This window comes from Mya arenaria, chromosome 14 (assembly GCF_026914265.1).
Source record: "Mya arenaria isolate MELC-2E11 chromosome 14, ASM2691426v1".
Lineage (NCBI taxonomy): Eukaryota > Metazoa > Mollusca > Bivalvia > Myida > Myidae > Mya > Mya arenaria.
Genome location: NC_069135.1, coordinates 31,701,765 through 31,728,165, shown reverse-complemented (window position 1 = coordinate 31,728,165; position 26,401 = coordinate 31,701,765). Strand labels below are relative to the sequence as shown.

Here is a 26,401-nt window from a genome sequence, read left to right as displayed (position 1 = left end):
TTGTAAGGGAGCAGCAATTGTGAATTATGTTAACGGTTAAAGCACACTCATAGCTGTTGCTCTATTAATGTGTATGTGATATACTTTGCTCTTGTATAGTGAACAACGTTTATTTTTTGGTACACTTACAGAAAAAGTGCATTATAGAAACAAATAATCATTATTTTAGGGTTGAGAAAGAGGGTACGATTCATAAATGTAAAAAGATCATTTAGTTGACTGTAACCAATTCCTGCATCACAAAAAAGTAAACAAAAAACAAACTGAAAGTAGAAATATGTTTACATTTTTTAACAAACATTATGGAAATAATTAGTGATATTAAGCTCATTACTGGTATAGATACATGTTCATCAACTTTTCAATCTATATGAGGTAATATTTTGTAAAGCGTCAAAAAAGATTTTTTTAATTCCCTGATTATAATTATTGTATACAACATTTTTTCCATTTTTAAGTTTTGTTTGTTTGTTAAAGGTCATCATAATCACATAAATTTAAGTGACAATTTTAACAAAAATTGCTACTTACAGATTGTCAAATAACTGTATCAATATGGTGAGAAACCTTCAAAATTATAAGGGGCGTGTCATCTATGATTATAAATTAGATAATAATAATCTGGGTCAGTTTTTATTGGTCCTAGGTTAAATATGATTGTAATTGGGTATTTGATATGCATGTTTATAAAGCAGAGCTTAAATATACTCATTTTTTCTGTCTCAATAGAATTGACTGACTGTTTAGCCTGGACTAAACATCATTAAAGAAAAAAGCTTGGATGTCATCTTAGAATGACTAGGATTTGATCCCCACCACATGCACATCTATAGGATATGTTGTGGAGTGTTTTGTAACATTATAATTTGCATAACAATTCAATTCTTGTTTTATAGACTATATATGGATACATTTTAAAATGGAAAAAAACCTGTTTATGTTTCAGTAGAGTCAAATCATGAAGGATTGGAGAGTCATTATAGTTAAACCATGAGCCTGCGCAAGCGTTTACGAGCAAAGATACATGGCCATCTACATCAAGATAACAAAAAGGACATAAAACCATTACCGGGCTTGGATGATCAGGTATCTGTTACATAAAAAGAATGCAACATTAATTGATAAAATTAATGATTAGCGATAGTGACTCTAAAATTAAGTGCTCCTTTGGTAGAAATAAGCACAGCGCGCTAGTGACAGTGGTCAAATGCTTATCGATCTTGCTCAAATTATTGATTTCAACCCAGGGCTGGTATTAAAAAAACATCTTAAGTCATTCCCTATACCATTTCTAAGTGTCTCACTAGTCAATAATATGATATAATAACTTGGTTGTGTCAGAAATACATTATCTTCATAATACTTTGAACTAAATACAAAATTTTATGTACCGGGGTAAACATTTTTTACTAAAATCTATTCATTTGACTCTGAGAAGTTAAGGCAATTGACATAAGTTAGGAATGACTTGAAGATGTTTTATAAATACAAAACTTGTTGAACAATTGGATGCCAAATCTCTTTTGTAAGAATTTGGGCTTTTTATCAGAACGGCTAATTTTCATGACTGGGCCTTAGCGTATGATGGATATAACTGCCTTGTAATGCTAACAGTATTTATAATATTGCCAGAGTACATTTTCAAACATTAATGCAGGAAAGAGTGAAGTTCAAAATTGACTGTTTCTGCAATAAAAGAATTGAATATGATATTTTGTAGTTTGTATTTGATGAAGACCAATTGTTTAAAGCTTTAAATGCAATATCTGCTATCACTTATCTGGAATATTAAAATGATTGCTTAATGATTGATTAATGTGAACATGTACATGTCTAGTTCTAATCAAATAAATGTTAGCCGTCAGCAACAATTCAATTAATTAATTTTTATCCAATCTGATTAAAGCAGTAACTCAGTTTTTCACAACTTGCTAAAACAAAGAATTGAAAAAAGAAGCTGGGCTTTAATATTAGTGATTAAACTGTTTAGAGCTCCCCTTATATATCTAGTACATATTCCTGAAAGCTAATGGATAATGCATAACACGTACATAATTGTAAGCAATAAGAATATTTAAGGAATTCACCCACAGATTTAATGTTGGCTGTATATTTTCCATTTCAAATTTAGCTGAAATTGAATTATTTATAATTTAAATCACTTAAATTAACAAACACCAAACAGCAACTCAATTCAATTTTTAAGAACGTTACTAACTATTCTTGGCAAAACTGATAAAAAACTTGAGATTTAAATTTTGTAAGTTACAATGAGAGCTTCTAAAGAATTTTTGATGATATTTTATCATTGAAAAGCATTTTCTTCACATTTCACTTTTTTTTGTGATGTCTTTTTTTAACTCTATAAAAAGTGAGCAAATCCCTTTAAAGCATTTTTTTGTTTTTGGTTTCAGTTTTATGACGTAAGTAGCGAAGGGTTAGGAGCCATGGATGACAGTGAAGACTCTGACACAGCCAGCGCCAAGAAGACTGTTGGCGGCAAAGTTGGTGCAAAATCATGTTTTTCTAGTGTCCGGGAACGACAGGCATATGAAGACCACCTGACACAGATTCAGGATCAGCTTGTGTCTGCTATGATTGAAAATCAATCACTGGGTAATAAGTTATGATGAAAGTTTATGCTACTAAGGATTTGATTGACCTACAGGTATACAGGTTTATTTATACACTGACCTGTGTTTTATCCATTTAAGAGTAAAAATATTCATAAGATTGCAATTACCTTTCTCTTAATCTATTACTGCATTTAAATGTACACTGTAAAAATATTTTTAAGCGCAAACATAAAATTTGTTGGTATTTAGTTGATATGCAAAACTTCTGCTCGGGCGTTATGGTTTCAGATTTTTTTATGGACTTTGTTTCATATGTTGCAGCGGAACAGCTATCCCAGTACAGAAGTGGCGCTGAGAGTCCCATTATGATTAAACAACTTGAGACCCTCAAGAAAAGAAACAAAGAGCTTGAAAAAATACTGAAGCTCAGGTTAGAAAAACTTCTTTTTTTTATGGATATTTCATTTATTCAAATAGTCAGTACAAAACATATACAGACCAAGCAAAGTAACATTTATAGGTAGTAGACTGTACACATTTGATATAAATGGTATTTTTTTTCTGAATAAGAAATAATTGGGTCTATTTTATTATCATCAAAAACTAAACATGTTACAATGATGAGGTATGGTTCTATTATAGTACAATACAAGAAATAGACATATAAAAACTATTTTGTATTTAAGTTTGCAAACATGATTTAATAAAATCTGTCATTTTCATAGAAATTTGGATGAACAAGCCTGAATTTTAACACAATTATTTAGTATAAAAGAAATTGGCAAGATACATGTATAAATCAGCAAAATGTATATTTAAAATCCAGATGTTCAACAAGCTTGGAAAGCATTTAATAAGTGCAGGTTTTTATCAATCCAGTTTAAAATTGGTTTACAGGGATTCTGTCACATGGAGGGGAATGCCAGACAGATCCGCTGTAAGCCCTGAGGTCAGGTTGAGACGCCAGGTGCCTGATACCACAACGCAGAAGGGTCAGCAAGAGTTGCGGAATAATAATAATGGTAGACTTCACTACATACATTGTAAAGAATTTTTTCTTTTTTTTTCTTTTTTGTTGCTTGGCATCATTATGTTTGACTTGCATTGATTGATGCAAATCCCAGGCAAACATTCATAGATACACCTTGTAACTCCTAACATAATATATTAGCCTTTTTACTCTTAAAGAGCCTAGACACCAGATGGTTCAAAAATCGTCAAATACAGTATTTCCTCAAAAGAAGCCTTGAATTGTTAATGCGAGCTAGTAGGAGGACGATGATTTGTCAATTTACATGGTTAAAGTAATAAATGCAACAATCCTGCTGCTGTCTCATCTCTGTTTCCCTGATTAAAATAGTGCACAAAGGTCTCCCAGTTTAAATAATAACTTTTTATGAGTACAGAAAATTATACCAACGCTATTTTTAAACTAACTGGGATTTATGTGTAAGGCAACCGTAGTAAATTTTGAATTGGAAAAATTCGCAAAAAATACAAGAAATGTATGTGTTGTAAGAGACATCAATAAGTAAAATTGAATGCGTTGTACACAACCATGTCAATTTTATGTAAGTTTTTGACAATTTTCTCTCTTGCATTTTATCATAGGACCCCAATTTCTCTTTTGTAGTCCCTTATAACAGGATTAAGCTTAAGTCACCATTTTTGTTTTTGAATAATTTGCGTATTTACTTCATTACGAGTTTTTATACTTTAGATAGGCATTATCTATACATGTATGTTAATTACATTCAACCATTTTTCATTAATCAAAATTCAATTTAAGTATGTATTTTGGCTAATTGAAATATTAAAGCTACTTAAGCCTGTAAAGCTAAAGCTCACAGGGGCAGGGTGCATTGTTTTGACACATCCCTTTGACCAGGCCCCCCCCCCCCCAAACCATTTAAAAAAATAAATCCAGACTTAATAATAATGATTGGGGAATAAAAATTTAAAAAATATTTTTTTTGGTAAGTTATCATTAGTAACAGTTCCCCAATCATTTTTAATAATTCTTGGATTTTTTAAAAAAAAATGAGGGGGGAGGGGAGGGGAGGGGCGTGGTCAAAGGGGTGTGTCAAAACAAGCACCCTGCCCCAGAGATTTTAGGAAGTTTCGAGAAATTGGGGCCTGGTGTTTAGCCCCTTTTAAGTTTTATAATGAGGAGATTAACTAGGGACAGCTGATGGGGCAACTTACTTATATATAAGAAAGGGTTAATGAACTTAAACATTTTATCAAACAGATGTCTTGTTTCACAATAAAATCATATCTATATAAATGATGATTCACATTAAAGTATCAGAATATATTTTTACAATAAGTTTACATTTGTTTATGAATCTTTAAATCTAACACACCATGTTTTTATTTTTGTATTAGCAAATGTATAGGTCCATTTATTCAGATCATTAGAAAGGGAAATAACTTTGTCTCAATTTGAAGAAGAATACTTGGAGTTTGTTCAGGAAGTTGACAGAATTTTAATGGGAATAACTAATCCTGTTGGTAATGTTTGAAAATAGTTCAAATGTAGTTCAAAGCAGCCTGCATTTGTAGGAGAAAATTGAACTTCTTGAAACTTTACATCTAGAATTCTGGTATCTGTGACAACACACCTGTACTAGACTACAACTATTTTTGTTTAACTTCCAAAATAATCCTCAAATTTTTAAAATCATTCCCTCGATATCACATGCATGCATGTTCCATGTGTTAGCAAAGACAACTTTAGCCCTCTCCTCCTGGCAGTAACCGTTCTGACGGAATGAATTTATCAAATGTGTTGTTCAATTACAGCTCCAGGCCAGCGGGAGTCACAGGAGTTACCCATTGGTCAGAAACGATCGCGTATAGACCGTGTGTGGGAATGGGTAATAAACACCCTGTACAATACAGCAGAAGATTTCAGCGAGCTCACAAGGCCAGTGGTAGAACAGCCTAAGCCGGTACAGCCTCTCACCATGAAAACGTAAGAACTGCAACTTTCTTACCTCCTGTTGGGTTTAAAGAGAAGCAGTGGAGATACTGTCATAGTAATAATGTTGTAAGTGATGTCATGCAGTGTCTATAATCATAAACTATTACTCATTATTACTACCTGATTTTCCAACGAATCATAGTACAAATATTTATTATTGTACCGATATAAGACTTTTATTTGTTGAGGGCTATTCCAGTAAAACATATAACCCCTGGGTGGAGGGCAATTATTTTGGTAGTATATGCCAGGGTGGGTCTCTTTTTTCGCTTATTTGGACCCCAATAGGGTAAATTTGCTTCTGTAGTGGGGTCGCATAATATAAAAGTGCCTTCCCACTGGGAGTAATATGAATTAATGGAATAGCCCTGATCAGAATCATAATTTCTTGGGATATATTTACTAAGTGCCTTAAATTTCTCATGCATGTAGCATTTTATCAGTTGCTCAAGGAGTTGTCTGTTTATTGGACATTGACACAAGTACTAATAGGTTTTCATAATTAGCAATAAAGCATGTAGTATTGTATGATATGTGTTTTTAGTTTAAACTTTGAGAATATTAACACATGGATGTTATCTTTCAGCTTGAAAGAAAATGTGAGAAGATTCAGTAAGTACTTGATATACTTAAAAAAAGATACACGTTATTTTTGTATCGGTGAATTAAAAGCCTCGTCAGCTGCAATTTTGTTTTAATTAAAACATAATAATTGTGAAACAATTCTGAAATTTCTATGGTCTATAAATAGTCACCCTAGTGCAAAATCTCAATAACTGCACAAAGAAATAGTAGCTGTTATTGAGTTCTTGTATTAAGGTGACGAAATTTATTATAAAGATGCTGCAAAATGAGAAATGGGATTTGGACATAATTCCTCTGAGTCTGTTGTCAGTAACCTAATTGACTGAGCCACTTACCCAACTGGGTTGTATATAGCATAATTATAAACAAATTTATATTTGCGATGGAATTTATCAACATTTGAATGATATGGGTGAATTAAACATACTTTACACTAAAGCTATTATTGTTGCCGACAATTTTTGTTATATAGTTGGGTAATAAAAAGTGTACAAGAGGCTTTATTCAAACTGTTACTTATTTTTCGTTCCTGAATAAAAACAAAAATATTAACCCGCCAAATCCAAGATATTGGTATCTAGTTTTGTAAAAGTTAATAGAGTTTTTACTCTAAGGTGACAATCTGTTTGTGCCGGGCTTCTACACCTTTTTATTAATTTACTCACTTTATTGGTATGAGTATTAAATCAAGACTGCTCAGCCTTATGTCAATGATTAATTGCACAATATTATGATAATATTTTCAAAAATACACTGGTAAACAGTTTTGTTCATGTCTGTAGGTTTTGAAAAAAAAAAAAAGTAGGGCCATAAGTTTATGGTTCTGTTTTTAATACAAGATGCATTTTTACATCGTAATTTTAGAGGTTGCAGCCAAACCATACATGGACACAGTGAAGGGCATACAGACCCTCATGTTGTGGAAGTCGAGGTCTTATACGTTTCTTGTTCTGTGTGTAAGGATCAATTTTTCTCTTGTCTGTATAATCTGTCTTTAAATAGTTTATACCTACAAAATATTTTTCATTGAATCTCGATTTTAATAGATTAATTTTTTGTATTTGTTTGATTTATAAATTTGATGATACTATCATGCATGCATTTGAGATCATGATATTTCAGATGTTTTCTCAGCTGTTTATTCTTGGCATTTTAAGCTTTTAAAGGTAGTTGAAATTAACACAAGCCTGTAAGCCTTGCACTGGTAAAATGTCTTTCGGGCTTGTGCAAATTCTGAATTATTATAGCAAGACTGGTTAAAAAAATTGATGCCAAGCAATAGTACTGAATTTATCACAATGCTTCCTTTCTGCTTTTTTTTTAGTCGGCTGTATAGCATGGCAGACATATAGGGTCGTTTTCTGCATCACACATTCTATTCCAAAAAATCTAAATTGCGGAATTTTAGTAATAAAAACAACATTTATATAAATATTTCAGTTGTTGCTGTATGTCTGCTGGCGTGGATGGCTGTTGCCACTCTTGTTTTTCCTCGGGGTGTTTAGAATGATCATCAACTACTTCCAAAATAGGTACGTATTGCAAATGATATCAAATACTTATTGCTGTTGATACGAATTTTATAATTCAGATAAACATAAGGATAACGAATCCTTATTTAGCTGTTTATGGGATATAAACAACCATTGCTAATTCAGCAGTGACATAACATGTATTTGCTAGTAGAAATACACACCGGCTATTCTCTTTTAATGCTGAGCAATTGGGTATTGGTACCATTTAACCATGTCTGTTTTTTTATGTCATCAACTTTGTGAAAAACACTTCACTTAAAACAGAAGAGCATTGGTTTTCACTCCTCTGTAATCTTGTTAATGTCTGTGGTATGAAACTGTTCTGGAATTGAACTTGTCCTGTAGGGTTTGGTCATTCAAGTGGAATGACTTTCAGCTGTCGTCGGGGGTGGGGCTGACTGTGCACAAATAGGTATCATCAACTGATTTTTGCTCAAATTTGAATAGTTATCAGTAGAAAATTCTTATGTTTAAATCCCTTTGATGGACTCATCCTTGGATTGAATCAGTCGCGCACATATCACCATTTCATGGCTTGTTGTTTCTTTACTTCAAATAGATGATGACAGAACCTTGATTCCTGTTTGTTTATGTGTATATATAAGCATCATGTAATTGTTCATACTTTTTCAATTTCAGAGGATTTAACATCAATTTTGCTTACTTCCCGGTTACTGAAGATGAAAAGGTTTGTAGATGAGGGATATATCTTACAATCTGGTACCTCTTAAAATGAAGTTATAGATTCCTATGTATCCTTAGAAGTTAAATAAAAACATGGGAAACTGGATGTTTGATAGAACCACTTTACCAAGACTTGTTTTTTGTATGTTATCATATTTTATACCACAGTCTTGTATTTGAGCATAGAATTGCTAGCTATATTATATATTATTATAGTTATATTTCAAGTCTTTCAATAGTGAAAATGATTTTCAATGTTCTGGAAGCCAAAATTGGTCTCAGATAAAAACACTGGTCAATTTAAAATCACTGTATAACAATAACTTCATGTCAATTTCATGTACTTTTTTTATTAAAAACCAAGTAATTGAGTACTCGATTCGAAAAGAACTTGAGTACCGAATCCACTACTCATTGCCTTCCCTAGTAAAGTCTTATTCTATCATTAAAGGTTGAAGATACATTGGGAATGTCGGAGAAATTCAACCTGGTTATAGAAGTTGCCACAAAAGTGCAGGTACTGTGTGTCCACTAGTATCAAATTGAATAATTTGTTGTAATGATCTTTCTGAAACATTGGTATAACTAAGTCATAGCCTTGGTTATCGTAAAAGTGCAAAAACTTGAACATTGGTCATAAGTTGTTTCTGTTTGGTCTTTATGTATAGAGAATGCTGCATGAGTGTTTAATATGGAATTAGGGAGCCTTTTTTTAAATCAATAAAAAACTTGGCTTGGCAAGAACACTAGTATGTCTATTTATATCATACTTACAAATTTTATTATTTACTGTGCTAACAGTGTTTGACTGTAGTAACTTTGCCTTAAAGATTTATGAATTTTGACGTCATTGACTTTCAAAGCGGGCTTGTTGAATACTCTTTCATCATTCTTTATGCAGCTTTCTCCTGGAGTAAAAATATATCAATTTTGCAGAATGGCCTCGGGGCAGTTGCTGATGGTCTTGAAAAGATGAAGAAGTAAGAAATCTTACAAATATTACATAAAAAACATTCAAACAAAAGTTCACAAATAGATGAAATAGATGCTTGACATAGAAATATATGAAATGTTTTATTAAGTCGCCTTTTAATGTTCATGTACATACATTTAAATTCACACACAAAAAATGTATGGAATAAAACCTCTTTTTGTATGCATGATTGACATTGTAAGGAGGATTTGTTTTTTTATCATACATTTGTATATAAAAACTATTGAGATATGATTTTTAAATAACCAAGCCATTTCTACAGTCCAAACCAACATTTTGAAAGACTTAAATGTTAATCAATGCTTCTTTTTGTTAGTCTGTTCACATGGCGACACCATGAGGGGGCGAGGAAATTACTCAGTATGTTGATAATGGGGTTTGTGATGACAATGTTTCTCCCTTCAACTATACTATGGAGAGTAGTAGGTAAGATAATGATTCACATTTATTCCTGATTACTGTACATTATTAGAAGTTCACAAGTGCTTCATTTCTACTGATATTTGCAATTTCACTACATCACAAAGTCAAAACTTTGAATGAAAACATGAAACACTATTATGAAAATCTTCTGTGTTAATAATATCAATTTGAAATTTAAAGTTCATCTTATCATAGCTTTGCAAGTTCTAATCCTCTTGTTAATAGATATTACACAAACATTACTGTAAAACATGTTTTCCTTGAAATTTAAGTCACATTTTCCATGATATTTAAAACATAATTTCTCTGAAATGTAAACGTAATTTCCTTGAAATTTAAGTCACATTTTTCATGATATCTAAAACATAATTTCCCTGAAATGTAAACATAGTTTCCATGCAATTTAAGATACAAATGTATGTACAAACAAAATCGAGAGGAATCATCATATTTGTACAAGTATTAATAAAATGCTTAACTTAACTTGAGTTGAATATGGCATACTGCACATTGCTATATATGTCTGGAGGGGATTGAACCTACAACCCCTCCTTCTGCATGCCAACACTCTACATAGCACAGTACAAGTGTCACTACTTATTGAAACGGAATTCCATCAATAAAACTGATACTGCTCTTCCAGGTGTTGGCATGGTGGTGAAGCTGTTTATAGTGAACAAGGTGTACAATATGTATCCACGGATACAGCGACGTTATGACTCCAACCTACGCTTGTGGGAACAGTTACCTACAAACAGACAGTATGACAGACAGCTGACGAGAGAGGAGATGGACAAGGTGAAATTCCAATGATCATTCTGGTTTATTATAAGCATATAAAATTTAAAAAAAAAACCTTGTGATTCCCAAAATGATTATTATGTCGTATTGTTTATTCATTAAATTTCATGGGGTCCTTTTTTCACATTTGTTTTTGTGGCAATTTCCCGAGGTATAAAATTCTCATCAATATTACCGGGTACTTTCTTGTCAGAAAGGAACTGTAAAGTGAATATTTTGCTGTGTTTTAAATTCACAACCTCCTTGATTCAAGAAATCCCCCCCCCCCCAATAATTAATTTAAAATGGTGTAAATTGCCTATTTTTTGTTCTTCACCTTAATTATATTGGGTTTTGTAAATATTCAATTGAATTACGGTACTGATAAACCATAACCATGTTTATTACCGTTATATCCTACCGTTTTCACTGGAGGGTACTAGAAGTATAAAATCATTCCGTCCATCCATTAGTTTAAAAAAAACTGGACGCTGCAATGAATTAAGAAGTATGAAACTAAGTTGATGAAATTTGGTATATTGATAGAGGGCCATATGGAGATTATACACGACATATGTTTTTGTTTGGGTCAGACAAACAATTATGGTTGATATGGCAGCAAAAATAATGAAAAAAACAAACTTTTTGACTGGACCTTGGCATAACTCGAAAAGAATAAAAGCTACAGTCATGAATGTATGTGTATACATGAAGATGTCCATTTATGTACTCAAGAAAAGAAAAGCATTTTCTAGGACCTGATACTCTGACTTCTTTGAAAAAGAGACATCAAATGTATCCTTGTAGCCCTACTATATGATTATAAGACTAGGACTTCTCTCCCATCCATCCAATGATTTCCAGTTCCAAACATGAGGAATCCTCTGAAAGATGATTTTGAATTTTTTTTACTCATGTTAATAATTTATCACGGAATGGTTTAATCGACAATTTTTTGGCAACAAAAACCAACCAAATCATGTGTATGTTGAAAGTAAGAAGAAGTGAATAGGTAAATTAGTTGGAATATTATTCTGAGCCACTAAAAGTTCGAGTTCTTATATACATGTAGTATAAACATCTTGGTCACAATAAAATAATTGTTTTTAAATTTTATTAAACGTATTTTCAGTACATCGTAGTCCATTCAGAATCCAGATGTGAAGAAGAGACCTCTGTTTTGTCTGATGATTCTGATGGCACCAGCAGTTCAAGCGAAGACAGCGATGATGAACAGTTCCGGGAGCTATTTTCACTTCCTGTTTCTGAGAGTCCAATCAAAGGTGAGGTTACAATACACTAAAATTGCATTGATATCAAATAAAATTTTGTATTTTCTTCCATGACATACATGTTATTTCTAATACTGGTTGAAATTGATAAATTGTCTAAAAAAAATTACTAACTTTTAGATTTCATTATTTTGATTTTAAAACAGTTTAAGTATAATTGATTGCTTCTAACTGAGCTTCTTATGTGGATTAATAACATTTAGGTCAAACATACATTTCTTTATTTATTTGAGAATCATTATTTACTCTTACTATTAATTCTCTTACAGCATGGTATAAAGATAGAATTGCTTTTTCTGGCATACTAGATATGTGTTTCTGGTCTTGTGACCAGTGCTGGTAAAATCAAGCCTCAATTCTTGGCAACACAGGTGCCCTCAGGTCGGGTTTTTCTTTTCCATCTGGAAACAACTGTCATATATTATTCTTTCATAGCCAATGGAAGATGAGTCACACGCAACAAAGGGCCAATTGCTAATATGGTATTATTTTCTGTACAGGAATACAAAAGGTACTTGTAGCCTGTTTATTATATTTCAGGCTGGTCACATGGCAGGCGTACGGTTTTGGTTGGCAAGGAGCGATGGATAGTGACACTTCTTTCAAAAAAGATGGGGAAACTTTACATGACTAAAAGGTAAAGATTTGTTCCCAGGGGCGTTTTCTATTAATGATTTCCCCACTTGAAAAGTATTTAATTTCCTAATTTTTCTGTACAATTTCATGTTGTTGTGTTTATTACTTAAATCAGATGAAAAATAAGCAAGATAGAGGTCTTTTTCTACTTCGATATGATGTCACTAGAAATGATTTTTTTTTTTTTCATATAATGAAAAAATTAATCCACAAAATCATGACATTATTTTTATATTCAAAATTCCATTTGCTCCCCAAATTTCATCCTTTAGAAGGCACCATCCCTATTCCTCTATAGCCAAGAGACATCCCAGGTGCCTTGTAAAGCTCTCTTGTCTGAATTCGCATTTTTGGTCAGGGTATAAGTGCTGTTGTCATTGTTATTAGGTTGGATGTTGTATATATATTGTAATATCATAGCTTAAGAACCTCTAAAGAAATGAATATCAAACTTAGTACACATGTTAGCAAAGATAAAAGACAGTGATTCATATACCAAGTCCAATTACTTGAATAACAGCATTTCCTTCACTCACTGTCAAAGTAAAACGGAAAAAGTAGCAATCCACGTTCAGTGTTTTTACTTGAAGGTTTGACATTTAACTATATTAAATGTTTAAAATAAATACCTCAATATATTTTATTTCAGTTTCCTGTGTTTTGCGAGGGAGAAGTCACCTTCAGTGCGAAACATTGTCATACCCCTGCGGGATATTGTTTCTGTGGACAAGGTGAGGAATTCCTTCCAGTTTTTGGCACTTTCTCAAAACAAGTTATGTCTAGATAATCAACTTTATCATATGGCCCCAATTTCTCGAAACTTCTTAAGCTTAACAGGCTTAAGTCAAAATACATACTGAAAATGGATTTTGATAAATGAAAAACTGTTTATTCTGATAATAATACAGATTATTCCTACATAATTTCTAAAAATTCTTGAAAAAGTCAATATAACACATTTTATAGAACAACAAAAATAGTGAGATTAGCTTAATCCTGTTATAAGGGACTTAAGAAGTTTCGAGAAATTGGGGCCCGGTGGCATTTAGCATTTCCAAAGAATTTTCCTTTCGGATCTATTTCCAACATGAGAAATTGCCATAATTCTCTGTTTGTTTTTGAAAACGGAAATGATGAAAAAACTTGATCATACTTTGTGTGGAACCACTCAGTCACTAATCCCTTTATTATTCAAGGTTAAGAAACCTATATGACAGTATGTGCACATTAGATGTCATTCATAGCAAGTCTTATGGCATTTTGGGTCTAAAATTACTCTTTTAGCAAATACCCCAATTACACTAAGGGATGTGATGGAGTCAAACCATTATGCCGCCTTTAAAGGATGGCAGATGTGGACAGACCTTTACAAATTCAAGAAAAGAAGAGAGAGGAGGGGTAAATGTTTTTAAACTATCAATAGATCAACAGATGCCGTGACAAGACACTGGATTGTGTACTTACTCTCATAAATGTGTGTATTTCAGATAAAGATCAACCAGAGACTCCCGGGCCGAGGTATGACGATCCAGGTCGTCATGAGGACAGACGGGAAAGACAATGTAAGACAACCCCTTACTTGTTAACAGAATTGTATAACGTGTTTGTTTGTTTCAATAATATATAACCTTGAAAGTAGAAAAAAACATTTGTTATCGTGTATACTCATACAAAGAGAGGCTAGACTTGTGATGATGATGGTGGTGGCAGTGGTGGTGGTGGTTGTGTGGTGATGGTAGTGGTATGATGATGATGATGAAGATGATGATGATGATGATGATGATGATGATGATGATGATGATGGTGATGAATGATATGAATTACACATACAGGTTATGGAATTGACATGATCTTAACACTTTACATCTGTGCCTTATGGTATGCACCTTCTAGTAACGGAGAAATGATGGGTTTATTTCATTGCTTTTTACAGAAGTCTTTGTAAATAATTGGTGGCAATGGGGGAGTGGTTAGCGTATCAGACTCTAGGTGAGAGGGTCTGTGCTTTGACTTCCACTCAGAGCTCCCTCAATGATTATTACTGGTTATCACCCAGTAATAATGAATGATTCTTAATGACAGGGTATAGAAGTTTAAAAAACAACAACCGAACATTCATACATTCATCGCTAAAAAACGCTAAAGAGATTACCATGTTCCTCATTCGGAAGTAATTAAAATTTTACCTTTACCGTTGAAATCGTACCTGTACAACTCTTACACATGTTTGTGTGTATAAATAGAACAATTACGGGGTATATCATGAATATTGTGTTACATATCTTTGCCTTTTGTGTTTGACTATAAAGTGCTTTTAAAGGGACATAACAAATGTTTTACTCAAGGCCTTTAAGAATTACGATTGTCTTCCAATTTTAAAAATGTTGTATTTGGATAATTGATATAAATTATTATGCCCCCTTTTGAAAAAAGTGGGGTATATTGTTTTGCACATGTCGGTCGGTCGGTCGGTCGGTCGGTCTGTCTGTCTGTCGGTCGGTCGGTCGGAATACCAAATGGTTTCCGATCAATAACTTGAGAACGCTTTGACCGAGGGACCTCATACTTGGTATGTGTATTGGTCATCACCAGCAGATGAACCCTATTGATTTTGAGGTCAGTGGGTCAAAGGTCAAGGTCAGTGTGACCTTTACATGAAAAACGGTTTCCGATCAATAACTTGAGAACGCTTTGACCCAGGAACCTCATACTTGGTAGGTGTATTGGTCATGACCAGCAGATGAACCCTATTGATTTTGAGGTCAGTGGGTCAAAGGTCAAGGTCAGTGTGACCTTAACATGAAAAACGGTTTCCGATCAATAACTTGAGAACGCTTTGACCCAGGGACCTCATACTAGGTAGGCTTATTGGTCATGACCAGCAGATGAACCCTATTGATTTTGAGGTCAGTGGGTCAAAGGTCAAGGTCAGTGTGACCTTTACATGAAAAACGGTTTCCGATCAATAACTTGAGAACGCTTTGACCCAGGAACCTCATACTTGGTAGGTGTATTGGTCATGACCAGCAGATGAACCCTATTGATTTTGAGGTCAAAGGTCAAGGTCAGTGTGACCTTAACATGAAAAAACGGTTTCCGATCAATAACTTGAGAACGCTTTGACCCAGGGACCTCATACTAGGTAGGCTTATTGGTCATGACCAGCAGATGAACCCTATTGATTTTGAGGTCAGTGGGTCAAAGGTCAAGGTCAGTGTGACTGTAAGCTGAAAAAAGGTTTTCTGATTGTCCATATTTTATTTTCTTATATAGTAGACAGTAGAAATTTATATGTCACTAAATGCATGAGTTGAAGTATCAGTTTTCAGTGAACATCTAGTTTAATTATGCCCCCCTTCGAAGCAGAGGGGTTATATAATTGCTTTGCACATGTCGGTCGGTCTGTTGGAAGACCAAAGCTTGTTCTGGTATGATTTGCACAGACACTCATACAAGATGACTAACATACATTGTCCCAGTGAAAGGCTTTGATATTTAACAACCTGAAATGCAATTTAATGTAAAGTCAAACCTGTCACATCGTCCCATACATAATTGCAGCCAATTATTAAAGCATCTTGGTACATGATGTTACATGAATCATGACATGGATGAATGACTTCATACAAAATCTTAACTAAATTTTAGTATTTGAGTATGACTTTTATAACGAACATTAGTTTAACCAATATATGTTTTAGAAGGATTATGAAGAAAGTTATAAACTTATTTTAAGTCACTCTCGTTGGCACAACATTGTGTGAGTGTGTGGTCTTGTGTTGTGAGAGAAAACAGTAAAACAGGCTTGGTGACCTCTAACCAAACTCACATGCGCCCAGGCAGGGAATCCAACTCGGGTGGCCTTGGTCAAAAGCCAGTGCCCTAACCACTTTGCTACCTGGACAACCCAATAATGAATATTTTTAAAGATGTTTATGCAACTGACTTTAATTTTAGATATATCTATTCATTTAAAAGCAATTGTTTAACAATTTTATTTTGTAAGTAAAAAGATATCCTTATTTAAAGAAGCACTCTTACTCCCAAATGAGATGTATTACTATTACCATAATACAATTGTTAATTTACCGAAAAGGATGAATGGATATCAAAAACAATGGTTTTTATGAAGGATACCGCATTTAATATTAGAGAAAGGTGCAGAAAACACAGTATTTCTACCCTATGAGATGTTAGTTGATCTTTGTAAATCTTTTAGGACTCACCATTGATGTAATTTTTGTTCATTTTCAGCTATTAAAAACATCTTGTTATCAGTAATTAATTATTTCCATAAATGCATTGTTTAGTAAGTAGTTTTTATTGGCCCAACTCCCATTTGTCTATTAAGTATGTCACAATGTTTTATGTTTGATTAATTTATTTATAATGCATTATTTGATATGATCTGTGGGATTTTCTGGCCATAAAATTTAGTTTTATATTTTACCATTTTTTGATATATAACTCTACTGTTAATGAAAAATGTAAATCAATTTGTCACTTTTTTTAACTTGACAAGTTTGTTACTCTGATACATAACAAGTTTCCTGTAAAAAACTTAATTTCATATAAATCACGATAATGACGATACAAACAACCCTATACAATATGAAAGCCTTCTAAATGTAAATTGCGATATTCAGTTGCAAAATTGCTGTTAATTACATCGTGAAGTTAGATCATATCATTACCGTGTCATACGTTCGTGATCACATGTTTGAGATAAATGAAATAGATTCAGCCGTCTGTATCATCTCGTTTTTGCAATAACATCATGTACCAGTCGAAGCAACACAATCATAAGAATTTGTTAAATGTTGTTAAGACAAGTTAAGACAAGTTTTTGTTGGTTTTGCAAATATTTTATTGCTCTTATACGGGTAGAGACATGCCGATGCATTAATTTTCAATTCAGTGAATCTTATATAAACATTTTTCTGGTATTGAATGCTTGAGCATGGATTGCAAATTGTTGAAATAATTGTCACGGGTATGAGGTTTATTTGTGTTTAAAAGACTACTAAATACTTTGAAATGAATATTTGTTATCTGACAAATACTTTCTATCCTGTTGGTAAAGTTTAACATTGGCTGTCAAATGTTTATGCATGAATCGTTCCTATCAATTTAAGATTTAATTAAAAGCTGTACCATTCTGATATATACCAAATATTTGCAAAACTTTTTGAAGAAATTGGAGGGGGGGGGGGGGCACAGGCATGTACTTACTGGTACATGTAGACATGTATGTTTATACAATTATGGTTGTGTTATACACTATTATTGCCTGCCCATTTTTCTGATGCTTTTTACACATTGAAATTTATCATATTTTAAAATAGTAAATGATTGTTATGACTACATTACATTTTTATACATTTTATCGATATTTTTTACAAAATGTAGTTATAGAAAAGATCTCCATCACCAGCCAATAGAATAAAACTGGTTAAACTTCTTTGGTTTGATTAAATTTAGCCAAAATCCATATTGATTGGTCGATATTAATCCAATAATTATTATTCAATCAAATTGCTTTTTCATGCAAACTCAAAAGATAACCTCAAGATATAAGTTTTACACAATTTGTTGCTGGTAATTGTAGCCCCAGATTTTAAATGTTGTATATTTCACAACAAAGAAGAAAGTCATGATAACTTGTAGTAGTCACTCTCGTTGGCACGATGTTGCACGAGAAAGTGGTCTTGTATTGTGGGGTAAACCAGATTACCCGGAGAAAAACCACTTGTATGGCTTGGCCATATGTGCAATTAAACTTGAAGCTCTGTGAACTTTGGATGCCTAGTGACCCCATATTATTTTTTAGGAAAATAGTAGGGAAAGAATATGTATTATTAAGATTCTACACGGGTTGAAGGTATTGGTAGTTTCATTTGTGGTGATTTCTTTTCAGGTTCTTCACTTTGGAGGTATAATTGGACGTGACGAGGTTGTCAAGGCGATAGAGCAGGGCATGGTTGCAGCCAAGCTGAACAAGCGAACGAGCGATGGCTTTAGTCGCCGGTCCATGTCAGCTGGTAGTTCAACAAGTTCACAGAACCTTATACAAAACTTCACGTTTGGTGCCTACTATGAAGACTCAGAATGAAGATAACAAGTAATAGTGGCGCTGGTAATTTCTCAATGGGCTGTACACATCAGCTGTTAGCTCATCTAGTTCACAGAACCTTATACAAAACTTAAAGTTTGGTGCTTACTATGAAGACTCGGAATGAAGCAATCAAAATATTTTGTGACTATTAATTTCTCAATTGGCTGTACATAATAGCGGTTAGCTCATCTAGTTCACAGAGCCTAGTACAGAACTTTATATTCTGTGCTTATTTTGGAGATTCAGAATAAATGTGCCAGTAGTCAAGAGGTCAACAGCTCTGTGAGTGACTTATGCCAAGAACTAGATAATCCACCTCACATAATTTGATATAGAAAAACTGACATTGAGAACTTAAATGAAGACTTAGAAATGAAGATTTGTGATGTGGTGTCGTTGTGAAGTATGTCTCCATGTTTTGTGGTTGCTATGACAACTCTGAATGAAGAAATATCACAAAGTGGCTGTCATGTTATTGTTTTTCTTTTTGAAGGGATTTTTTTTACAGGAGATTTTACTTGTACAAAAAAATTACATCATATTTATTTCTAAAACACCATGTTTTTTTCAATACAAATTCACTTCTTTCCGACAAAGAGTGATCATTCAATGTATTTTCCATTTTGATGAGAGAATCTACTTCATTATTTCTGACACAAAGCAGCATTTCACACCACACAAATGTTGTTTAAATTGTAATTGATGTTATTTTGCGTGGTAAATAAGTTTATGTTAAATTATAGTGTATACAATTTAATTGAAACAGGTGCGATTTGAAGCATCTTGTGTGATTTGATCAATAACGATTTTTTTTAACTGAAAAGATGTTGCAAAATATATTTTCTGAACTTCAGCTGAATAATGAAATACATTTTCATAGTTGAAGTTTACATGAATTGTTACTATTTAAGAAGTTTTCCTCAGGTTGTGACATTGTCTAGGTTTGTAATATTGTACAGCAACAGTTTTTTTAAACCTATCCATTTGTTATTGTTATTGTTATTGGAAGATTGTAATATTTTGTATGAATTACAGTGTTATTTTGTATAGTTTTATGTTTTAGTCAGACTGGTATATTTTGTAGGCTCAATTTTAGCTGTTTTTTATGTAACCAAATATAAATATATATAGAGAGATTTTCTGAAAATTGGCAAAACATATCAAAGTGGTAAGAAAAATAAAATGATAGAAAAGAAAATTGCTAGTATTTCCATGAGAGCAAGATGGTCTAGGTCAGCTACCATGGACCATATCCATTTCACCATGATAGAGAGATAGTCTTGTAGGGCTGTATGTAACATATAACAAATACTGCTATTTAGGCGGAATTTGTCAACATTGTACCAAAAATTGTCAACATTTGAATGTTTAATGTCAGTACAAAATGTTTGTTAGTTATAAAGGCCCAACCCTCATCATTTTCACTAAATATTTGTCACATTACTATTTCATGAAAACTTTTACAGATGTTTACAATGCAGAGACTGGATATTTTTAGTGCTACATGGGAAATTTATGATCTCTTGAGTATGCAGGGTGGAATTTGTTTTATTCTGTTCTGTTGTTTTGTGATCAGTCATAACCCAGTCTTAAAAAAAGCAATTCCACAAAAACCTACCTACCGACCTTTTGACCTACTGACCCATTAAAAAAGTCTTGGGTGGTCCTCAGCAAAGCTTAAAATCTTTTAAGGATGGATTAATAGTACTCACTTAGTCAGTATACCAGCATATACAGTCATGTTAAGTACTTTAAGTAAAATCTGTCATTAAGTTTGTCATCGAGTAATTTTCCCATGCAGTGTTGCATAGAGAGCTAGTTGCTGATGCATTCACAAAAAGTCTACTGTTCAAGTTCAATTCATGCAGAAAATTTTTTGAAGATATATTATACAAGTATATTATATCTTCCATAAATGTGTCCCTTAAATGTACATATAAAGTCGATCGGTGTGTAATTAGTGTAATTTAATCAAAAATCCAGTTTTATGACGTCAGCTGTCCATATCATATTTTTGGCCGGTCCAGACCTCGCCAAAAATTATATGGACAACTGACATATACATGGTGAGTACGACTTGCGATTTTCACAACGGCGAACAATTATCGCTATTAAACACATCAAAAGCACGTTCAAAATATTGAATGTTAATAAAAAATGTTCGGTATAATATAACGAACATAACACATGACTTTGGGCCATATGGCATTATAAGGACCGGCTAGTCAGCCCCCGAAGGTGATTATGGACCTCGGCTAACGTCTCGGTCCATATACACCTTCGGTGGCTGACTGGCCGGTCCTTATAATGCTAAATGACTCTCAGTTGTGTGTTATATTTCTTAATTAGGGTTCAAGCTCATGTCTCTGCCAATGTGTTTGAAGGAGAGATTCACAATTTAACAGTTAGAAGACCTCTGAAAATCCATTAAGCAGATCACAACTACCAAAGATCCATTTTGTAATGAAAAAAAAACACATACAAAATTCCTTTAAGCCATGAATTCATAATTGGTTTTATTGAATGGTATATTTAGAAGCTTGCACATTCACTGCTGTAAGTATAGAGGCATTTGATAACCGTTCTGTGCTGAACACTAAGCTTTTTATTTTTGGTTTTCTTAACGATAAGTCGGAGTTTTACAATGCACTGAAAATAAACAAAAACCTTTGAATGAAATAAGGGATGGATGGTCTTTAGTCCAATGAAAATGGTTGAGTTGTTGTTGTTTTTTTATGATTATTTTATAACTTGATACATATTTTTAGCTCGACTATTCGAAGAATATGGAGGGCTATACTACTCACCCAAGCGTCGGCTTCAGCGCCACACCTTGGTTAAGGTTTTGCATGCAAGCACACATAGGTTAAAATCTCAGCAACTACATGAGGTATTGCATTGAGACTTGATACAATGGTACTCAACCGTCCAACCTACTTAATTAACCAAGTTATATAACTCTAGTTTGCATTAAATTCAAATAATGGCCCCTTTTTTGACATAGAAATTCTGGTTAAGGTTTTGCATGTAACCACTTTTAAGTCAATACCTCAGCGAATACATCATGTATTGCATTGAAACTTTACACACAGGCTCCCAAATATTTAACTTTCTTCTTTTAATTAAGTAAGATAACTCTATCTTTCATATTATATAATTTTTGCCCCTTTATTATGCAACTTAGAAATTCTAGTTAAGGTCTTGCATGTTAGCACACATTTGATAATATCTCAGCAACTACTTGATGTATTGCATTGAGACTTTATACAATGGTTTCAATCACTCAACGTTATTGCATAACCAAATATAGATAACTGTATTTTGCAAATAATGGCCCTTTATGTCTTAACTTTCTTGACTTAAAAATTCTGGTTAAAATTTTCCATGTAACCACATTTATGTTAATATCTCAGCACATTATGTATTGCATTGAAATTTAATCTAACAGTGATCCATGCAAGTTTCGCCAAAACTTTTCAATCCTAACACTGAAAAGCGGCGGAATAGTTGAGCGCGCTGTCTCTGTGACAGCTCTTGTTTTATTATATTGTTTGCATTCAAACTGAACTGTTTATAACAACTCCCAATATAGATTAATACAATATATATTGATTCATATAGAAAATTTACATATATGTCTTACAAAATTTTGTACATTCCAAAATATATTATAAAACAAACGTAAGAAGTTTGTTCACTAAAGTTTTATTGTGTATTTGCTTGCAATGCTTATGCTAGAAAATTAGTAAATAGAGTATTCTTATATTTGCATTTTGAGGTTTTTAATTTTGAATCATGTTTGGTCAACATCACAAGTCATTATTTTTCATCTGCTTATGTATCACAAGTAAGACAATCATGTATTTTATAAAAAAATAAATAATATTCTAACAGTGTAATATATCTGATTCATTTATCTTCTATTTCAACATGTATTTTGTTTTGAAACCCTTTGGTTGGATATCGCTTGGCTCGGTTCCTCGTTGGCTTGGACTGGATGTTGAGGACAGATTTTGTTTTACTCTTTATAAGGATGTGCGCTTCGCTCGATACTCGTGTGGCTTGTAGTATTTTGTCTGGTCAATGAGATATCGAGCCAATGGGTTTCGACTGTATATAATTATTTAAACAAGTTGTTTAATAAGTTTTTTAATAATTATATTATTTACATGATAGATTGGTTTAAAAGAATGAATTTAATTTTATATATTTGTAAAATGCAGATAATTGTATTCATTTGTTTACATGATTATTATATATGAATTGGGCTTTTATATATTTGTAAAATGCAGATAATGGGATTCATATGTTTACATTAAAGTTTAAATAGAATGGACTTTTATATATTTGTAAAATGCAGACAATTGCATTGTTTTAACCATGTGCCATAAGTCATGTTTTTCCTCGGTTATTCATTGGTGACATATGAGAATACATATTATTTTATGGTGTAAGGTACTATTGTATTTTTGACTGAAATACTCCACACCTTAACACATCATATTTTTCACTTGTCTTTAATTTTATACTCAAATATTTAAAAAATTTGCATTATTCATATTTGTTTTACACTTTTTATAAAATATATTCAAGAATTAAGGGATTGATTGTACACATTAGATTGTACACATATTTTGGGTATTCTTTTAAAGTGACTCGCTCATGTTTTTGGACCAAAAGTTAGTTTTCCCGGTAATGCATCTGAAAACACTTATTTTATCATTATTTTACTCTATGATATCGAAATTGCAGAAAAAAAGAGTTATAGCATAAAAAAAGTATTTTGGTTTTAGTGGGGTTCCAACCCATGCCAGTAAAGTCAAGAAAAAAACTAGAAAACAGCCGGCTAGTCCACACAGCCACCGGGACTTTAACAAAAGTGGTGGATATGTTGACGAAAAAACAGTTAAGGATACATTTATAACATCACGTGATAATGTCAATCAACCAATCATAAAAACACCACAGCCGTAATTAATTTTCTTCAAAGACGATATGTGAGCAAATATCAACAGTTGCTGAAGGGTTCCAGCTTTTGGTATATTTGTTTTAACACTCCTTATGATTTGCCTCACTTTATTGTGTAATTAAAAAAAATGCATTTTACAAACCATGAGTGAGTCACTTTAAATATTTGAAAAAGTATTAAATACCAAGCCCTGTCTTTAGGTGTTGTGAAATATTATGATTGATAAAATTACGCCCAGGGATGTCATTCAATATGCGACTTAAGTCAATCCTATGGTCATACATCATTGACTTCATTCACTGTATAGGTCAGTTATTTATAACAGCAAATCCGATTGACTACATCATTCTTAGTTCCAAATATGACAAATATTGAAAACGCACCCCGACATCCTGTTGGTTAATCAATTCATGCCCCCCCGGACATTTTTTAAAATTTTACATTGTTACACACATGTTCCATTACATGTACAATATATGTGTAGGTTTTTTATGTGTACTTTTTATTCTGTTTTTGTTTCATCACTATATGTGTAGATTTCAAAGCATATGAAGGTTGTAAGAAATAAAAAAAAACATGGAAACATTTAAGACATTCTCGTACACTAGAGCGATTATGCTATTCCCTAATTTCATCATTATCAATATCAGATGAAGCAGATGATTTTAGAACAATAATGATATTTTTACCAAAATATAAGTTTACTTAGAGTTCTGATTATAACTTTGTGTCTTTGATAAATCAATTAAAGAATGTGTGTATGATTTAATATGGAAGAAATTTAATGCTTAGATGCAATTTTGTGTGTAGAAATAAAATAGCATTCTCATTCATTAAAGGTTTAATAACAATAAATCTATTAACTAAATGTATGGTACGCATAGCATCATCACTCTGGTGAACGAGAATGTAAAATAGTCAATCTGGATGGTTATTAAAGCTGCACTAGCTCTCACAGATATACCTTTTTTACAATTTTTTTTTTATTTTTAGTCTTTAAAAGAGCAGATTTTTGCGTAAATATCTGCAAACCAATGATAAAAGATCAGGTCGCAGATTTTCATATTTCCGTTCGAAAAATCTGTGATCTAATTTTTTGACAGCAGTCTTATATAACTGGTTTCCATGCATTTTCGCAAAAGAATGGCTTGTTCCAAGACAAAAAAACCCAAAAAGTCAAATGTTCAATCTGTGAGAGCGCAGCTTTAACATAAAGATGACATTGTAGTTTGCAATTAAAGATACCTACATGTACCAACATAGCAAAACCTGCGTGCATATTATGTAAGCTATAGTCAAGTGGATCGTTTTGTAGTTTTGTACCGATATTTGTCATTTCTGAGGTATGTACGCCCATCTTTTGAAAGGTGACAAATTGCATCCTTTAATACAACAAATATTTCACCTGCTATTTGCTTTTTTTGCTCTATGCTAGCTTGACTGATGTTTTACTGCTTTGACATAATTTATGGTCACAAAAAGTTGCATACACAACTTAATGATTATGGAGTATCTTTGTTTTTATTTCTACTACAACAATATCCCTATTAATGTAAAAAGCTCCTTAAACATGTTTGAACTTATTTGAAAATGTATTTTTTATGTTAATAATAAACTTTAATAATCCATGAAATGTGGGTACTTTTATGTAAGAAACATAGTTTTAGAATAAGTTTTTTTGGAATGACTATGATGATCAGGGCTGGTGTATTAAAGACATTTTCAAACCTTAAGATACCTTTTATTCATTTTTGTCGAATAGTTTTGTCCTCATACATATCCCGGACATACGTCTGTGATATTATTTATAGAATTGGCAAACTTTATATATTTTGGCGTTGCAAACTATGTAGCATAATTTCTGACTCGCTGTTTAAAAGTACTTTTGCCATCGAAAAGGGTGCAATTGCATGTAGATCATTTCACATATTAAAAAAATAAGCGTAGTTTTTTTTCGAGTGCCCGTCGGGCGAAGGGTACGGGTCTCCCTGTGGTAAAGATACAAGATACAAGAATCTTTATTTAAAGTCGGGTATATGCTAACAGGAAAATTAGCTCAAAGAGCTATTTTCTGAACGAAGACATATTGTCTACAGCAGATTGAACCTCGTTTAAAACCCGCGGGATGGCTTTATAGAGAGCAGAAATTCTTTCTTGACAATATCAGCGACGGGGAACTATCTAGATTTCATTAATCGCTGTTTCCCGGCACCACTATTTTGATTCCAAAATTGTTAACTTTGGTACCCCACCAACCTTTGGCGGTATTTTTCTCTCATTGGCGACATATCTGTTCAAGTCACAGTGGGAGTGAGACCGGATCAAACCATAATGCAGCCACTCTGGCACGGACAGAAGTATAACTGAACTAGAAGTAGAAAAGAAGATGAACCAGTTTTTCCTTAAACGTCAAAATGTTTCTGCGCAATCTGATGAGCCGTGATTTTGTTTCATTTATCTTGTGAAAGAAAGACTTTGTTTATTCTAGCTATTGCCCGAAGCAAACGTAAAAAACAAGTGTTAATTGGCCCCATTAATCATGTTTCCTCGTAAAAGGCGAATTATTCATTTTGAACGACCGCATATGTCGCTTTCGTCATTGAAGTTACATACGTTTTAAATGTTGATATATTTCAACTACTATAAACGTATTTACGCATATTTGCGGTGAATATATTATATTAATATTTCATTCAGAAAATGATGGTCATTTTTGTGGGAGTGTAATGCATAACTGCAAATGTAATTTTGTCATTTTGTGCATCTAATCCCAAAGTGTGGGCTGAACCCTTAAGGGTGTAGTTACATTCCATTTACTGTTTACAC

General features: G+C 32.8%; 1 protein-coding gene across 4 annotated transcripts; it reads left to right on the top strand.

The window, feature by feature from the left end:
* Positions 1-10: 10 nt before the first annotated feature.
* Positions 11-25,300, top strand: LOC128217760 (GRAM domain-containing protein 4-like). Of its 4 annotated transcripts, none has more exons than XM_052925128.1 (19): positions 11-71; positions 947-1,086; positions 2,415-2,616; positions 2,898-3,006; positions 3,474-3,598; positions 5,382-5,553; positions 6,149-6,174; positions 7,012-7,103; positions 7,588-7,679; positions 8,322-8,370; positions 8,818-8,883; positions 9,303-9,346; positions 9,677-9,786; positions 10,427-10,581; positions 11,696-11,846; positions 12,396-12,492; positions 13,141-13,222; positions 13,979-14,053; positions 18,409-25,300. In XM_052925128.1, the coding sequence occupies exons 2-19, from the start codon at positions 991-993 to the stop codon at positions 18,601-18,603; spliced, it is 1,938 nt and encodes a 645-aa protein (XP_052781088.1). In that variant the 5' UTR covers positions 11-71; positions 947-990; the 3' UTR covers positions 18,604-25,300. The 4 variants fall into 4 exon arrangements, with proteins under 4 accessions (XP_052781088.1, XP_052781087.1, XP_052781089.1 ...); XM_052925127.1 differs by lacking the exon at positions 11-71 and adding an exon at positions 241-375; XM_052925129.1 differs by lacking the exon at positions 11-71 and adding an exon at positions 258-375 and having other exon boundaries at positions 950-1,086.
* Positions 25,301-26,401: the final 1,101 nt, after the last annotated feature.

Coding starts and splice junctions, on each gene's coding strand:
- LOC128217760 (XM_052925128.1), top strand. CDS start 991: ATGAGCCTGCGCAAGCGTTTACGAGCAAAGATACATGGCCATCTACAT. Junction 1,087..2,414: donor TACCGGGCTTGGATGATCAG/GTATCTGTTACA, acceptor TTTTGGTTTCAG/TTTTATGACGTAAGTAGCGA. Junction 7,104..7,587: donor ATACGTTTCTTGTTCTGTGT/GTAAGGATCAAT, acceptor TAAATATTTCAG/TTGTTGCTGTATGTCTGCTG.